The sequence below is a fragment of the Esox lucius genome, chromosome 21, assembly GCF_011004845.1.
Source record: "Esox lucius isolate fEsoLuc1 chromosome 21, fEsoLuc1.pri, whole genome shotgun sequence".
Classification (NCBI taxonomy): Eukaryota; Metazoa; Chordata; class Actinopteri; order Esociformes; family Esocidae; genus Esox; species Esox lucius.
In genome coordinates, this window is record NC_047589.1 from 30,277,967 (window position 1) to 30,297,153 (window position 19,187).

At 44.3% G+C, this 19,187-nt stretch overlaps 1 protein-coding gene across 1 annotated transcript; it reads right to left on the minus strand.

The window, feature by feature from the left end:
* Positions 1-2,447: 2,447 nt before the first annotated feature.
* On the minus strand, positions 2,448-10,828 carry LOC117593657 (nuclear pore complex-interacting protein family member B11-like). The gene is made up of 2 exons (XM_034289488.1): positions 10,734-10,828; positions 2,448-3,342 (listed from the first exon to the last, which is right to left on the minus strand). The coding sequence occupies exons 1-2, from the start codon at positions 10,826-10,828 to the stop codon at positions 2,448-2,450; spliced, it is 990 nt and encodes a 329-aa protein (XP_034145379.1).
* Positions 10,829-19,187: the final 8,359 nt, after the last annotated feature.

The following is a 19,187-nucleotide window of genomic DNA, read 5'->3' on the forward strand; positions in this document are numbered from 1 at the left end:
TAACCCACTAAATTTAACCCACTAAACCCTTTAAAGTTGTTTATTACAACCATATGTGTTCTGTAGCCGACACCCTCCTACATGAGGATTGGTTCAAAAATACATGAGTGAACTGGACACACCTCTATCATTGAATACTAAAACAATAACTGTACATAATAAAGCCTGATCATTCTGAGAGAGATGCAGAGACAGATGTGTTTTGCTAAATAAATAATGTAAATCCTGTCAAATTAAGCTGACAGTCTGCACTTTAACACCACAGACATTGCATCAAATAAAATCCAAAGTGCTTTAATAAATGGCCTAAAAGAATATATCACTGCGCAAATATGCTTGAGGTTCGCTTAAGACTGTTGTAATCTGGCTGCACATGCACACATCTTTCGTTTGTCCACTCTCCTTTCCCTCTGAGTTCTTCCTTCCTGTGGACAATTGCCTGGGAGAATTCGTTCATTCACCAGAGAAAAGAGGCTATTCACTTCAGATTGACCTCCCTCTCACTGGCCGGACAAAAAGAAAATTAACCATCAAATGTGGTAGAGACTGATAAATTAGAAGAAAATGAATGGAACAAAACCCCTCCACACCAGTTTAATTATATACCCACCCACCTGTCTTACTGCCTCTCTGTCTTCCTGCATGTCTGTCTTCCGGCCTGTCTGCTGGTCTGTCTACCTGTCTGTCTGCCTGTCTGTCGTCCTGCCTGTCTGCTGGTCTGTCTACCTGTCTGTCTGTCTGCCTGTCTGTCTTCCTGCCTGTCTGCTGGTCTGTCTGCCTGTCTTCCTGTCTGTCTATCTGCCTGGCTTCCTGTCTGTCTATCTGCCTGTCTTCCTGCATGTCTGTCTACCTGCCAGTTTGTTTGTGTTTCTTATCGGTGAGGTCATTGACACCGACAGGAAGTGTGGCTACAGAGTCCTGCCTCTGTGAATGTGCACCTCACACTCAACCTGCAGATACCTGCTTTCATGGTCTCTGTAGCCGGTGCCGGTGGCACGTGTAACCAGGGATCAGTTTGGACGCCCTGTAGATGGTACGCTTGCAGGGTTATCTGACCCATGACTGGAGGAACCGGGACCGAGTAAAGAAATCCACCAGGTATTTCTCTGGGGAATGCAGTGAACATGTTAAAGATCACAGAGTTCAGGATCGGAAACACAAGATGTTGCAATATATTGGATATTGTGTGTGTGTGTGTGTGTGTGTGTGTGTGTGTGTATATATGTGAGAGAATAGAGAGGGAGAGATACGGAGTGAGACAGAAAAAGTCCCTGAAATGCGAGCGTTTTTACATCCCCATCCTGGTTTCCGTCCTCTCATAAATGCTGTTGTCAGCCCCAGAGACGCAGCAGTTATTCATCTCCACTGTAGGAGGGCAGAGAACAGAGAGACGCACAACAAGCACAGCACCTATCAAGATGACAAGACCGGCGCCTTGCAATTTACCGGGTTTCCACAGCCCATCCAAACGCAGTGATGAAGCTGTTGTTGCTGTGCTGTGGGGAACAGATTGCCAACACAAGGCCCATGTTAATACTGTTGTAATTTAGATGTTAAATTAATTACAGTGAGTCGTAGGTATATACAATACATTATTCAAAGAATACAAGGAAGGAGAAGATACATGAGAGCCCAGAGAGAGGAAATCAGTGTGATTAGTGGACTTTATTAAAAAAGAAGGGCGATAGAAAAGGAGCTTGGCTGAATGTTCGGATGTGCCAGGCTTCAAATACACTATTAGACCTCAATGCGTATTGACTATTTGGGATGGGTTGCAAGACAAAAGCATGTATTGAGAGCAAATAACAAATGTAAGTGCCTGGAGTTTTCGAAATGGAATCTGCCCTTGAATTGAAAAAATGAAATGTCTTTAGCCCTTTTCAAGTTGCACGTGTACTATGTTCACTAAAAATGTTACTTTTTTGGATTGTCGATTTGCTTTGGCAGTCTAAACAAAACGTTTCCATGCCAATGACGCCACTTTGAACTGAGAGGTGTGGGGGGGAGCGATGGAGGAGAGAAAGAGACGTAAATAGAAACAAAGGGAAAGAGAACGAAGGGCAGACCTAGAGAGGATAGGGAGAGATAGAAAGAGGAAATGACAAATCAAGAGAAAGAACTAGAGACAGAGATAAGGAAAGAGAGAACAAAAGAGAGAGAGAGAGAGGTAGAGTGAGAAAGAAAGACAGACTGAGAGCATGTGGCTAATGTCTAATTATGCTACCATAGAGTAAAACATATTGGAGAGTCAGTATTATTTTTATTACAAAAATACCCAGTACCATAATTAACCAACAATAAAGCCAAGCCACCAGAGAACCAGCCAGTCCTTCAGTATTAACCGTTTAATATGAATAGACAACCCCCAAGACATTGTTCTTACTGGCTTGCGGTAATGAGTAAACACAATGTGTTTTCCTACTGCTTCGGGAGTGTAGGTGAAGTGTTCACAGGGTGTCTGAAGACCCTGGATCTGGAATGTTGGACCCTCCTGGACTGCTTGGCTCTCTGAGAGGTAGATGGTCTTCTGAGGGGTAGTTGGTCTGCTGAGAGGTAGATGGTCTGCTGAGAGGTAGATGGAGGTAAATGGTCTGCTGAGGGGTAGATGGAGGTAAATGGTCTGCTGAGGGGTAGATGGAGGTAAATGGTCTGCTGAAGGGTAGATGCTCTGCTGAGGGGTAGATGGAGGTAGATGGTTTTCTGACAGGTAGATGGGAGGTAGATGGTCTGCTGGGAAGTAGATGGTCTGCTGGGAGGTATCTGGTCTCCTGGGTGGTAGATGGTCTGCTGGAAGGTAGATGGAGGTAGATGGTCTGCTGGGAGGTTAATGGAGGTAGATGGTCCCCTTGGAGGTAGATGGTCTCCTTGGAGGTAGATGGTCTGCTGGGAGGTAAATAGAGGTAGATGGTCTGCTGGGAAGTAGATGGTCTCCTTGGAGGTAGATGGTCTGCTGGGAGGTAGATGGTCTCCTTGGAGGTAGATGGTCTGCTGGGAGGTAAATAGAGGTAGATGGTCTGCTGGGAAGTAGATGGTCTCCTTGGAGGTAGATGGTCTGCTGGGAGGTTAATGGAGGTAGATGGTCCCCTTGGAGGTAGATGGTCTCCTTGGAGGTAGATGGTCTGCTGGGAGGTAAATAGAGGTAGATGGTCTGCTGGGAGGTAGATGGTCTCCTTGGAGGTAGATGGTCTGCTGGGAGGTAAATAGAGGTAGATGGTCTGCTGGGAAGTAGATGGTCTCCTTGGAGGTAGATGGTCTGCTGGGAGGTAAATGGAGGTAGATGGTCTGCTAGGAGGTAAATGGTCTGCTGCGAGGTAGATGGTCTCTATGGAGATAGGTGGTCTGCTGGGAATAACAGGACTTTACAGGACAGAAGATCAGGCTAATTGGGGAAATAAATGTATTCACATCTACCTGTGCAGAAATGACTACTACTACACTAAAGAGATATGACTACTTCTACACTAAAAAGATATGAATACTACTACACTAAAGAGATATGTCTACTACTATACTAAAGAGATATGACTACTACTACATTAAAAAGATGACAACTACTGCACTAAAAAGATAAGACTACTACTACACTAAAGAGATATTACTACTATTATATTAAAAAGATGACAACTACTGCACTAAAAAGATACAACTACTACTACACTAAAGAGATATGACTACTACTACATTAAAAAGATGACTACTACTGCACGAAAGAGATATGACAACTACTACACTAAAGAGATATGTCTACTACTACACTAAAGAGATATTGCAACTACTACACTAAAGAGATATGTCTACTACTACACTAAAGAGATATGTCTACTACTACACTAAAGAGATATGACAACTACTACACTAAAGAGATATGACTACTACTGCACTAAAAAGATATGACTACTACTACAGTCTACAGACTATTACTACACTGATATGTCAGTAAAGAGATGTTTATCTGTCTGTTTGTCTATCTATCTGTCTGTCTATCTGTCTGATTGTCTGTCTCTCTGTGCAAGATTGCTGAATGCTAAAACAGACTGCCACATAATCACAAGAGCCAAAGCTATGAACTTAGCCTTGGAAACATAATGATTGTCATTTCTTTGAACAGTTACAGATCAATAAAACATGACACAGATTTACATTAAAATGCAATAAACCACTGGCCTTTACAGCCATTAGCTAATTGGTTGGTGACCTCAATATTAATTAGAAAATATGAAGTAGAAAATGTCAATAATGTATCTACTGTTGTTTCGGAGCAGCCAGCCGGAGGCTGGGATCCAAGCCCCATGTAATATGCTGAAGGATTCAAAGAGAGGCCAGAGCCTTCAACGCTCCGTGCCAAACAATCCTATACTCTCTCCCCCATGTTAAGTCTCCCTTCACAGAAAACAATCAATATTTTACAGCTCAGGCTATAGCGAAAAACTGTAGATAGTATGGCAAGGAATAATTACATCCTACATTTCAAAGCAATTGCGATTGTACTGCTGTGTGATTCGTCAAGGCCAGATAAGGTTTTTTTATTTTTATAATTGGGTGTTATTGTGGATGTGGTCAATGGTGAGGGTTTATTCAACCCTTTTCAAGTTGTGTAGAACGACACTGAAGGATCATCTCGAGGACGAGAGAGATGGAGAGAAATGAAAATATGTTTACGCATGAATCCGCGACCAGCCTCATCCTCCTCTTCCTCATCTTCACCCTCTCAGAGGTTCTCAACCAATCTCCATTACAAAGGAGAGAAACGGTGACAGGACACGAGAAACTAATTATTCACCTGCTGTTTTTTACCACTATGCTAGACAATCCAACACACCAGTCTGTTTTTCTAATTCCTGTCTCTATAGCAGCCTGTGTGTGTGTGTGTGTTCAGCACTGCGTACTGGTCAGTGCTGTGCACATACACAATGCAATCATTATTTCTGCCTCGCACAAGTCTGAGGAGAATTGCAGAACGAGGGTTGTCTATTGTGATGGAAAAGAGGAAGCATTTGGTTTAGATTTAAGCTGCAAACGACTCTAATAATATCACACAATGTCCGAAGTGAATGGGAAACATTTCTTACAGTTTTTCTCAATCGCTTTGGCTCTTTTTTTCGAAGCAGTCTTAACATTCTCTAAACTGTAAGTGCAATTGTCACAACTGTTTCATGGGACATCACAACTCTATGGCATGTCTGCAGAATGTAGCAGACCTAGTTTCAAAAGCTTGTTTTTTGGTAAGGAAGTTGGCCAATACCGCCAAAATGTAAAGTTATTTTGGCATTGTGTGAGCCGTACTGGTCAAAATGTTTAGACGTTTTTTCACCATGGTAGTCCATCCTGGAAATGTTTGTTTCAACCACATTTCAGTTTTGTTACTTTTTTGTGGACACTGACTCCTTGATGTATTGTACAGGAATGTCAGTTTTTCTGGCTGAATGCGGTTGTGCATCACACTGAGCTTTTTAGATAATTTCAACAGTAGGTAAAAGTCTACTGGGAAAAGTCAATATTGTACAATACTGTAGTACACAGAGAAAGGGTATGCACACAGTGGGGAGAACAAGTATTTGATACACTGCCGATTTTGCATATTTTCCTGCTTACAAAGCATGTAGAGGTCTGTAATTTTTATCATAGGTACTCTTCAACTGTGACCGATGTGGAAAAACTCCACTCGCCGTGTTTGGAGGAAGAAGAAGGATGAGTACAACCAAAGAACACCATCCCAACCGTGAAGCATGGAGGTGAAAACATCATTCTTTGGGGATGCTTTTCTGCAAAGGGGACAGGACGACTGCACCGTATTGAGTGGAGGATGGATGGGGCCATGTATCGCGAGATCTTGGCCAACAACCTCCTTCCATCAGTAAGAGCATTGAAGATGGGTCGTGGCTGGGTCTTCCAGCATGACAATGACCCGAAACACACAGCCAGGGCAACTAAGGAGTGTAAGAAGCATCTCAAGGTCCTGGAGTGGCCTAGCCAGTCTCCAGACCTGAACCCAATTGAAAATCTTTGGAGGGAGCTGAAAGTCCTTATTGCCCAGGTACATCCCCGAAACCTAAAGGATCTGGAGAAGGTCTGTATGGAGGAGCGGCCCAAAATCCCTGCTGCAGTGTATGCAAGAACTACAGGGAACGTATGATCTCTGTAATTGCAAACAAAGGTTTCTGTACCAAATATTAAGTTCTGCTTTTCTAATGTATCAAATACCTATGTCATGCAATAAAATGCTAATTAATAATAAAAAAATCATACAATGTGATTTTCTGGATTTTTGTTTTAGATTCTGTCACTCACAGTTGAAAAGTACCTATGATAGAAATCACAGACTTCTACATGCTTTGTAAGTGGGAAAACCTGCAAAATCGGCAGTGTATCAAATACTTGTTTTCCCCACTGTATGCATAGAGCACATTAATATTTTTAGCAATGTGTTACATTTAAACAGAAAATTCACATTTGTCAATTTTTACATATTTCTTACATGTAAAGTCATATTCAAACCCCCCTTAATGAAGAACAACATTATGAGTACCGTGACGTCGCCCGGTATGGCGCAGCCGGGGCCCCACCCTGGAGCCAGGCCCGGGGTTGGGGCTCGTATGCGAGCGCCTGGTGGCCGGGCCTTCCCCCATGGGGCCCGGCCGGGCTCAGCCCGAACGGGTGACGTGGGGCCGCCCTCCCGTGGGCTCACCACCCACAGGAGGGACCATAAGGGGCCGGTGCGAAGAGGATCGGGCGGCAGTCGAAGGCAGGGGCCTAGACAACCCGATCTCTGGACACGGAAACTAGCTCTAGGGACGTGGAATGTCACCTCGCTGGCGGGGAAGGAGCCTGAGCTAGTGCGTGAGGTTGAGAGGTTCCGATTAGAGGTAGTCGGGATCACCTCTACGCACGGCTTGGGCTCTGGAACCACACTCCTTGAGAGAGGATGGACTCTTCACCACTCTGGAGTTGCCCATGGTGAGAGGCGGCGGGCTGGTGTGGGTTTGCTTATAGCTCCCCAGCTCTGCCGCCATGTGTTGGAGTTTACCCCGGTGAACGAGAGGGTCGTTTCCCTGCGCCTACGGGTCGGGGATAGGTCTCTCACTGTTGTTTGTGCCTACGGGCCGAACGGCAGTGCAGAGTACCCGACCTTCTTGGAGTCTCTGGGAGGGGTGCTGGAAAGTGCTCCGACTGGGGACTCTATTGTTCTACTGGGGGACTTCAACGCCCACGTGGGCAGCGACAGTGACACCTGGAGGGGTGTGATTGGGAGGAACGGCCCCCCTGATCTGAACCCGAGTGGTGTTCAGTTATTGGACTTCTGTGCTAGTCACAGTTTGTCCATAACGAACACCATGTTCAAGCATAAGGGTGTCCATCAGTGCACGTGGCACCAGGACACCCTAGGCCGCAGGTCGATGATCGACTTTGTTGTCGTCTCATCTGACCTGCGGCCGTATGTCTTGGACACTCGGGTGAAGAGAGGGGCAGAGCTGTCAACTGATCACCACCTGGTGGTGAGTTGGATCCGATGGCGGGGGAGAAAGCTGGACAGACTCGGCAGGCCCAAGCGTACTGTAAGGGTCTGCTGGGAACGTCTGGCCGAGTCTCCTGTCAGAGAGATCTTTAACTCCCACCTCCGGCAGAGCTTCGACTGGATCCCGAGGGAGGTTGGAGATATTGAGTCCGAGTGGACCATGTTCTCCACCGCCATTGTCGAAGCGGCCGCTTCGGAGCTGTGGCCGTAAGGTCTCCGGTGCCTGTCGAGGCGGCAATCCCCGAACCCGGTGGTGGACACCGGAAGTAAGGGATGCCGTCAAGCTGAAGAAGGAGTCCTATCAGGCCTGGTTGGCTTGTGGGACTCCTGACGCAGCTGACGGGTACTGACAGGCCAAGCGGGCTGCAGCCCGGGTGGTTGTGGAGGCAAAAACTCGGGCCTGGGAGGAGTTCGGTGAGGCCATGGAGAAGGACTATCGGCTGGCCTCGAAGAGATTCTGGCAAACCATCCGGCGCCTCAGGAGAGGGAAACAGTGCCCTACCAACGCTGTTTACAGTAGAGGTGGGCAGCTGTTGACCTCAACTGAGGATGTCGTCGGGCGGTGGAAGGAATACTTCGAGGATCTCCTCAATCCCGCTGTCACTTCTTCCATTGAGGAAGCAGAGGATGAGGGCTCAGAGGTGGACTCGTCCATCACCCGGGCTGAAGTCACTGAGGTGGTCAAGAAACTCCTCGGTGGCAAGGCACCGGGGGTGGATGAGATCCGCCCTGAGTACCTCAAGTCTCTGGATGTTGTGGGGCTGTCTTGGTTGACACGCCTGTGCAACATCGTGTGGCGGTCGGGGACAGTGCCTCTGGGATGGCAGACCGGGGTGGTGGTCCCTCTTTTTAAGAAGGGGGACCGGAGGGTGTGTTCCAACTATAGGGGGATCACACTTCTCAGCCTCCCCGGGAAAGTCTATGCCAGGGTACTGGAGAGGAGAATACGGCCGATAGTAGAACCTCGGATTCAGGAGGAACAGTGTGGTTTTCGTCCGGGCCGTGGAACACTGGACCAGCTTTATACCCTCTACGGGGTGTTGGAGGGTTCATGGGAGTTTGCCCAACCAATCCACATGTGTTTTGTGGATTTGGAGAAGGCATTCGACTGTGTCCCTCGCGGCATCTTGTGGAGGGTGCTTGGGGAATATGGGGTCCTGGGTCCTTTGCTAAGGGCTGTCAGGTCCCTGTACAACCGAAGCAGGAGCTTGGTCCGCATTGCCGGCAGTAAGTCAGACTTGTTCCCAGTGCATGTTGGACTCCGGCAGGGCTGCCCTTTGTCACCGGTTCTGTTCGTAATTTTTATGGACAGAATTTCTAGGCGCAGCCAGGGGCCGGAGGGTGTCAGGTTTGGGGACCACACAATTTCGTCTCTGCTTTTTGCAGATGATGTTGTCGTGTTGGCCCCTTCTAACCAGGACCTTCAGCATGCGCTGGGACGGTTTGCAGCCGAGTGTGAAGCGGTGGGGATGAAAATCAGTACCTCCAAATCTGAGGCCATGGTCCTCAGTCGGAAAAGGGTGGCTTGCCCGCTTCAGGTTGGTGGAGAGTGCCTGCCTCAAGTGGAGGAGTTTAAGTATCTAGGGGTCTTGTTCACGAGTGAGGGAAGGATGGAACGGGAGATTGACAGACGGATCGGTGCAGCTTCTGCAGTAATGCAGGTCGATGTATCGGTCTGTCGTGGTGAAGAAAGAGCTGAGCCGCAAGGCGAAGCTCTCGATTTACCAGTCAATCTACGTTCCTACTCTCACCTATGGTCATGAGCTTTGGGTCATGACCGAAAGGACAAGATCCCGGATACAGGCGGCCGAAATGAGCTTTCTCCGCAGGGTGGCCGGGCGATCCCTTAGAGATAGGGTGAGAAGCTCGGTCACCCGGGAGGAGCTCAGAGTAGAGCCGCTGCTCCTCCACATCGAGAGGGGTCAGCTGAGGTGGCTTGGGCATCTTTTTCGGATGCCTCCGGAACGCCTTCCTGGGAAGGTGTTCCGGTCCCGTCCCACCGGGAGGAGACCCCGGGGAAGACCTAGGACACGCTGGAGGGACTATGTCTCCCGGCTGGCCTGGGAACGCCTCGGTGTCCCCCCGGAAGAGCTAGAGGAAGTGTCTGGGGAGAGGGAAGTCTGGGCATCCCTGCTTAGACTGCTGCCCCCGCGACCCGGCCCCGGATAAGCGGAAGAAGATGGTATGGTATGGTATGGTATGGTAAAGTCATATATAGTGAGCTGAAAAAAAAACTGCAACCACAATGAAAACATGTGCAGTAGTTCTGTAAAAAACAATGAATTGTACATAACAATGCAAGTTCCCATCTTCTTGGTGGACATCTTGTCAGTCTTGTTGGTCTGGCAAGAGATTTTCATCAACGTCATATGGCAGATAATTTGCCAATTTCGCAGATATCAAAAACATTTCATGTCATAGTTATTTATGGAATATACATGTATATCTGATAGATTTTAATTATTGAATGGATACTTTTGTATGTGATGGCTTACACAATGAAAGAATGTTTAGTTGTGAAGTTGTGAAGAGTAAGACAATTTCACTGAGAATCAATTCATCAGTTTTGATCAGCAAGCCATGTGCATGTACAGTATCTCAAAAAAGTGAGTACACCCCTCACATTTTTGTATATATTTGAGTATATCTTTTCATGTGACAACACTGAAGAAATGACACTTTGCTAAAATGTCAAGTAGTGAGTCTACAGCTTGTATAACAGTGTAAATTTGCTGTCCCCTCAAAATAACTCACCACACAGCCATTAATGTCTAAACCATTGGCAACAAAAGTGAGTACACCCCTTCAGAGATTTCTCATTCGAGAATTGAGCCAAAACGATTGAGAAAAACTGTAATAGGACAGACATTTACCAAGTCAGATTACCTTTTAAATTACATGTTTTTGTCTCTGTGTTCAATTCAAATAACATTTTGGTGGTACCAACAACTTCTTGACTTCCAGTGCAGGATATGAATTCCATAGGGAGATGTTTGATGTCCTAAATGACTTCTAATGAAACAGTGAAAAGAAAGAGACTGTAGCAACATCTCTCCTGCTTCCCTAAAAGCCCAGAGAACCAGGTTGTTTATAAATATCCATTCAGTCACACAGTATCCTATGCTACTGGGACTGGATGTCTCTGGACTAGATGTCTCTCCCACCTTCATTCTCTGGGTTCAGAGTGAACGTGGAGGTGAGTTGTCTTAATGCTTCCCACCATGGGCGGTAATGGTAGCTTCCCGTGGGGCTGCTGTGGCTATTGGTTCCGCGAAGCTGCAGGATCGGAATCTGTGGGTGGGGCTCTTGAGTCATCTGATCTCTCGAACAAGAGGCCTACTTTTAGATGTCACTGACAGTTTACAGCGACCAAACAAGTTCTCCCCTCACGGAGCTCCTGTGAAAGGCCAAGTACTTCACAGCAGGTTGTGTCAGTGTGCCATGTGGCGATTATGGAGCAACCCCAGGGGCTCACCGCCTGGTCGCGTGGCTTTTGGCGGCCAGGCCAGGTTCAGTGCCCATGGATCCCCTCCGACAACACCGTTATTACTGGAAAGTACGAATGATCATAGAAAACTCCACTCTCGCGTCTTCATTGCCTGGCTATTGGCAGGGATTCTCTCTTTTCTGTGTTTGTTCTGTCTTAAATCCACCACATCTGGCTGTTCTTTGATGGCAGGTACTGTAACACTGAGCGTGAAGAAGTTTTGAGCAAAAGACGGGGTATGAATGACTGTTGCTTTAACACCAGACGTTCACCTTACCACTGCTGTAGATTACAGAGAGAGTAAAAGTAATTTATCTCTGAGCTCAGGAGGCTCCTTTCAGCTGACTCTCTGATATACCAGCAAACATAAATCGGATGCATAAAAAGTGGCTGATGTGGATTGTGTTTGTGTCCCTATAGAAAGATGTTTTTGTATGGTGTTTATCTTTCACAGACCCTTAAACTGTAACAAAGCACCCAGGGGCAAACAGACGTCCTGAGGGAGAAGTGGAGGGCTGGGTCAGGGACAATGTTCTTCAGGAGTTAATGACTCAGCTGGAGGCTGTCTGCCTGCTAGGCTAGGTGCTGTCTGCCTGCTAGGCTAGGTGCTGTTTGTCTGCTAGGCTAGGTGCTGTCTGCCTGCTTGGCTAGGTGATGTCTGCCTGCCAGGCTAGGTGCTGTCTGCCTGCTAGGCTAGGTGCTGTTTGTCTGCTAGGCTAGGTGCTGTTTGTCTGCTAGGCTAGGTGCTGTCTGCCTGCTAGGCTAGGTGATGTCTGCCTGCTAGGCTAGGTGCTGTTTACCTCCACCCAATGCATGGTCTACTGTCATCGGGAACCCTTTGGAGTGGATACATGTGTATTTTAATGTCAGGCCTTACAAGGACAGTTGATAAGAGTTCATGGTTGTTCTAGGTATTTAGAGATAGGCGACACAAGGTCTCTAGATATCAATGTCCAGTGAAAAACAATGCACAACCTCACGTTTCTACAGTATTTATTGTGGAAGCATAATAACCCCCAAGGATCAATTTGTTGATTTTTTTGTGACCATATCTAAGGACCAGCTCAATTCAGTCAATATTCATTGGTGGGGTTAACTACCTTAATAAGTTGGAGCTGTACAATATGGTTACTGATGGTCATTGGGTTTGTTGCATCAGGGCCAGAACACTCAGAGAAGGCAGCTTTAATCACCATCTCTGGCTGTAAATAAAGCCACCTGGTGTGTCCTTTTAAAGGTATACCTTGATACCTCAGCCTGGCTGGGTTCTTTAGTTTAACAGCACAGGCAGGATATGAAAGGAACTGGATTGCCATTTGAAATTTCAAAGGGTAAATACGGTTAATGATATCAGTGTTATGCTAAATCAGATTAGTTGGGGTGGTGACAGGAGAAAGAAAAAGACCAGTTAAATAACACATCACAGGAAAGTTTGTCCTCATTTTAGTAATGACAAGGGATATCATCTAAACATAGTAGAACTTATTTGCACTGTATAGATTTATTTAAAATGCATATATTTTTTTAGACCAATTTAACACCCTATGTGTGAAAGAATCAAGTCAAGACAATTATTGTGTAGAACATACTGAATTTAATGCTTGTTATTTATTTATGTACCTCAAATTGAAATAAAAGCAAACATGACACTTTTCTTTTTTTTTTTTTATAATTTCAGTTTTCGTTTTTAATGCTCCAAATAGTTATGCTACTGCAGGTCATGCCTCAGGCATTTTGTGAAGGTCATACCTCAGGCATTTTGTGAAGGTCATACCTGGTGCTGCCAGAAGGCTAGTACCTTAAATTCATGATAAAATTATATTAATGAAGTTATCACAACATGAAGCCATCCTCTGGAAACACTTCTTAACAGCACAACCTTTCACACCAAAACACTTTATTTTCTTCCTTCTAAGCTGGCAAAAAGGTGTTGCTGTGATTTCTAGCCTGAAGAATATGCATCTTGGAACAAGAACACACTAACACACGCACACACACAGCACCCAGTCTAACAGTAGTAAAAGCATGTTGAAAGATTAACCAAATTATTTTTTCTTTTTGGTAGGCTAAGGCTATCACCATCTTTCCACCTTTGATGTTGGGTTCCACGCTGGGAGAGAAGCAGAATGGTGCTGATCTCCAACCCACTGATCATTACTGCAACAGTATATCTTTCTTGCTGCTAGGCTGCTAGACTGCTGGACGACGTGATGTGTAGCTATGCGCCGCTAGGATTGTCTGTCTGAACGCAACCATCGTTTTCATAACAATCCACTGAGTGAAACTATTCGTTTGTCGCCCAAATGGTTGTGTCGTAACCGCCGGGAGAACCTCCATGTGATGTAATCTAATCCGAAACTAAATGAGTGAAAGTCACAAATAAGAGCTAACAAAGCCATCTTCTATCCCAGACTCCCCGCTTTCAAGTGTCATGTTTCCAGCTCGCACACTTGGTGTTTGACAAACCACTTGGTGTAGTTTGATTGACTTACCTTTTCACTCTGATAAAACACCTTAATAAAACACTGCAATTTTCTGTATTTCCTCTAGGCCATGCATAAATGTTGCATATTAACAAGATTCCTGAACCTCTACTTGCGTAACAAGAGTCTCAAGTTTAAATGTTAAAACCAAACCAAAATTGACTTTGCTGATAGCTACCTCACAGAGTAAAATGTTATATTACGGAGTTGTGTTGGTGTTCTGCCCAGATATCTTCAGATTCATTATGTAACCAAATGTTGCACTGGATAAAAGCATTTGTTGAATGTTTTAAATGTTCAATGTAAAATGTAATCAGTAGACGACGTATTCTGAAAGAGCTCTCATCCTGAGCATAATCCTCTTTGTTTAGTACATGGGGGAAGCTTTGCAGTCTTTATACCAGGGTATACAATAGTGCTGAATCATAGAAATGTGCCATGGTTTTAGCTTTAAAGTATGATGGCACTGCACTTAAATACCACAATATCATACTATTGTCAGGTGTGTGTTCAAAATTACTTAGAATGTAGTCAAGATGTAGTAACTTAACTTCATACTGATTTCCATAGATTTACTTTGCATTTCACTTCAAGCCAAAGTAATTAGTTCCTTCAACTTCAATACCGACCCTCAACATTAAAAAACATCAAATATTCATCAGAAACATCGTAAACACTTCTCCCTTGAACATGTTCTGTTTTTTTATTGATTTGGTAAGGGTTAGGGTTAGGGTTACCCTGACCCTAACCCTAACCATGACCCTAACCCTGACCCTAACCCCACACAGGACTGTGGACACGAAAGTAGTGAACTGAAATTAAATAAATTCTAAAGCTAAGATTATGTAGAAATCAAGATCACCGCCTGCTTGCGTGATTGCCATTATGAGTACTTGTGTTTTGAAGTGAAGCCAGGAAGAAAGGCAGTGATCTTGGTTTCTTGGAAGTCTTTTGACAGTGTTGCTCCGGGTGACAAAGAATTGTAGCTGCTGTGTGGTACACTGCTTAAAAAAGTGAACAATGTAATTACACATCGGGTTTCGATAAACAAAATATATTAAAGATCAAAATCTTTACACTCCATTGTGTAATTTGTTGAGAACAAAATTATGTAACACCGGTCAATGGAAACCAAAATCACCAACTGATTGAAGGCTGGATTCAGACTCACACCAAAAATCTAAATAAACATTTGAAATCATAAGCTGCTCCAACTTAAGCGAATGTCCTCAAGGCAACTCCTAATGTGACTCAGTAGTGTGTATGGCCCCCACGTGCCTGTATGCACTCCTGAAGATGGGTCTGAGGATTTCATTCCAGTACCTAACAGCAGTCAGGATACCGTTAGCTAGCACATGGAGGTCTGTGCAACCCTCCAAGAATATGCCTCCCCAGACCATCACTGACCCACTGCCAAACCAGTCATGCTGGATGATGTTGCAGGCAGCATAATGACATTCACCACAGTGTCTCCAGACTCTTTTACGTCAGTCACATGTGGTCAGTGTGAACCTGCTCCCATCTGTGAAAACAGGGCACCAATTGCGAACCATCCAATTCTGTTGTTCTCTGGCAAATGCCAATCGTGCTACACAGTGCTGGGCTGTGAGCACAGGTCCTATTATAGGACGTCGGGCCCTCATGCCACCCTCATGTAGTTGGGCCCTGATGACAGTTTGGTCAGATACAGGCACACCACACACCACTCATTTTGTAGAGCTCTGTCAGTGCGCCTCCTGTTCCTCCTCGCACGAAAGGCGCAGATATAGGTCCTGCTGCTTGGTTGATGCCCTTCTATGGCCCTGTCCAGCTCTCCTTGTGTAACGGCCTGTATCCTGGTATTTCCTCCATGCTCTAAAGACTGTACTGGGAGACACAGCAAACTCTCTTGTGACGGCACGAATGGATGTGCCATCCTGGAGGAGCTGGACTACCTGTGCAACCTGAATGGACTGCAGGTACCGCCTCATGCTACCAATAGTGACAAGGACACTAGCAAAATGCAAAACTAGAAAAGAATTAGTGAGGAAGGATAAGGTGAGAGCAATTGTCTGTGGCCACCACCTGCAAAACCATTCTCTTTTTGGGGGTTGTCTTGCTGTTGCTTCTCCAGTGCGCCTGTTGTCACTTTCATTTACACCAAAACAGGTGAGATTGATTCACAATTGCTTCTGCTTCCAAACTGGACAGACGTCCTTGAAGTTTAAGTGACTTGGCGTTATACTGGGATGATTACATGTTCCCTTCATTTCGTGGTGCAGTGGGGTTCAAAATGAATCAGAACTGCCATTAAAGACAAGTACGATAACTGCTGCGTAACCGTTGTGTAACCAACTAAATGTCATTAATCTCCAGGCATCATGTGAAATATGATGTTTTTTGAATCGTCTAAAAGCTAGCTGGCAGGGTAGCTGACGTACACACTGGAACGCTTTGAACGCAATTGCCTTCATAGAAAGATTTAATTTCCTAATATCAAATTGATTTGGCTAATATCTAAGCCACATAAACCATGCTGAACTTGACAGTGGTGCTAAGGAAATAGTTTTGTGTAACTATTTATGCATTTACATTGAGCCTCAATCCAATTATTTTGGCTGTTGACTGTATGCAGGTAGTTTGATATTGGGGTGGGAAATGTTATATGTTATGCAAATCTTTGCTGTATTGGGAGTCACCAATTTAACTGCTCCTGACGTTGGAGGGATATGCCTCCTGCTCCTTCCTGCTCCCTCCTGCTCCCTCCTGCTCCTTCCTGCTCCTTCCTGCTCCTTCCTGCTCCCTCCTGCTCCCTCCTGCTCCTGTGCCCTGGACTAGACAGCATGCCAACAAATGACTGGGGTATGATGATATTACGAGAAATGATTTCCTTTATGTCAATACAGTGATTCATCCCGAGTTTCCTTTCTTGCCTGACACAGAAGAAAATGGAAAGATACACTCAAAGTTTTGGAAGGCAAGAGACACGAAAAAGAGACAAAGTGGAAAGTGAAGGGACAACTAGGTTCAGCCAATGCAATGATCTTGTAAGGTAGGAACTGCTTTTTTGTATTAATAAAGAGGTTGTGTAGTGGGGGAATTTGTGTAAAAGGGCTTTATAGACAAAGTGTGCCATTGTTGTGAAATATCAGTATCTTTGTGTATTTAGACATTTTGAGAATGTTGTATTTTTTTGTTCTACAACAGATACTAATTACATAGTTATACATGCTCCCTAAATACATAGAACAGACACTAATTACATAGTTATACATGCTCCCTAATTACATAGAACAGACACTAATTACATAGTTATACATGCTCCCTTATTACATAGAACAGATACTAATAACATAGTTATACATGCTCCCTAATTACATAGAACAGATACTAATAACATAGTTATACATGCTCCCTAATTACATAGAACAGATACTAATTACATAGTTATACATGCTCCCTAATTACATAGAACAGATACTAATTACATAGTTATACATGCTCCCTAATTACATAGAACAGATACTAATACCATAGTTATGCATGCTCCCTAATTACATAGAACAGATACTAATACCATAGTTATACATGCTCCCTAATTACATAGAACAGATACTAATACCATAGTTATACATGCTCCCTAATTACATAGAACAGATACTAATAACATAGTTATACATGCTTCCTAATTACATAGAACAGATACTAATAACATAGTTATACATGCTCCCTAATTACATAGAACAGATACTAATCAAATGTTTAAATCTGTTTTTTTTTTAATAGAGCAGGGGTGTCCAGAGAAGAGACATAGAAAGGTATTGACAATCGACACATCCCAAATTGAGAGTCTCTATTAATATAACTATTGTGATGAACTTTTCAGTGTTTATCTTAGGTAATGCTTAGTCAAGAGACTGTATCGGTCCCAGCCAGATGGAACTGTTTCCGCTTCGCGTTTTCTGTGAGTCCTTGGTTTGTCATGTCCTTGTTTGGTCTTTCCTGCTCTCGTTTCAGTTAATCAGTTTATTCCGTTCACCTGTGTTTAGCCCCCAGCTGTTGCTGTTGACCTTGTAAGTTTGTGTATTTAATTCAGGCATTTTCTCCCTGTCCTGGTCGGTCAGTGTGTTGTATGTCACGTTCCATGTTCCAGTGTTTAGTTTATGTTTTGTATATCCTTGTGATAGTTTGTAGTGGATGGCACTCAGTTGTAGTTTTTCCCTTTTGTTTTCATTAAACACCCCTTCAACTCTGTGCTTGCCTCCGTCTCCCTCCGTAAATCGTGGCAGAGATCATGAATTAAACATTTTTCAAACTGATTATAAGTGTAACCTCAGTATTTCTTGAGTGCTTAACCCCACACTACAGGACCTAGATAAAGCGACGAGAGAGCAGAGAGAAATAGAGACAAGAGAGAGCCCACCTCTATGTCTCTATAAAAGAGTGATTCATAATTCATTTTCAACCCTTACACATCAATACGAGGTCAAACCCCATGTACAAATGCCAGTATGTTCATACACTCTCACTCACACCTTTTTTGAGGTTAAATAACTTTGCAAGTCATGTTAGATTTGAAGAAAATTAACATATTGTGCAATACACATTAAAACTGTTGCCAAAATATAGCGATGGGCATTGAGTGCACGCAGTCCTGGCTAGTGCTGGAGTGAGGAGGCTAAACTGTACTAGTAAATAGGTTTGGTAATGATGGTGGAGACGGGATAAACTGGTCTAGTTAATAGGTTTGGTAATGATGGTGGAGACAGAGATAAAATGTATTAGTAAATTGGTATGGTAATGATGGTGGAGGCAGGATAAACTGGACTAGTGTATTGGTTTGGTAATGAGTTATAGGAATCTTCGTTGCCAGGGTTGAAAGAGTTGTTTCTGGTGTTGATGATGATTTTGATGGTGATTATGATGTGTTGATGTGGATGATGGTGTGGGCATGATGGTGATGTTGATGGTGTGGGGATGATGCTGATGGTGATGATGATTGTGATGGTGATAACGGTGCAATTATCAAGATGGTGTTGGTGATTATGATGATGAGGAGGGTGATATTGATGATGTGGATGGTGGTGGTGATGATGGTGATTATGGTGATTGTGATGATGAGGATGGTGATAATGATGATGTGGATGGTGGTGGTGATGATGGTGATTATGAAGATGATGATGGTGCACTTTTGGAAAGTGGAAGGAGTGTGTGTGTGTGTGTTCTGAGAGAGTTGTCCTGACACAGACTGGCATATCACTGCAGGTGTATGCCTCTCTGGTATTAGCATAGAGAAACTCTGAATTCCTTCTTGCCTTCTTATCTCGTTGAGCATACCTCTCTCTCTCTCTCTCTCTCTCTCTCATTCTCCTCTCTCTCTTTCTCTCTCATTCTCCTCTCTCTCTCACTCTCATTCTCCTCTCTCTCTTTCTCATTCTTCTCTCTGTGTTTTTCTTTCTTTCTGTGTAAGACAATGTTTCTACGAGAAGGTTACACTATGCATTGTTGTTCCATTCCATATTAAATGTAATTAAAACAATTAAAAATAAATTCAGTATTTCTCCATAAATTAAGCAATGACTCGTCATGTATCCTCTGTCACCAGTAGAGGGGGTCGTCGTTCATCAATGTCTCTTCTGAAAGCTCAGTTGGATACATCTGTGTTATTATATTCTATCACACCATGTAGAGAAACATCCTATTCAAACTTGTTTATGTGTCGTTG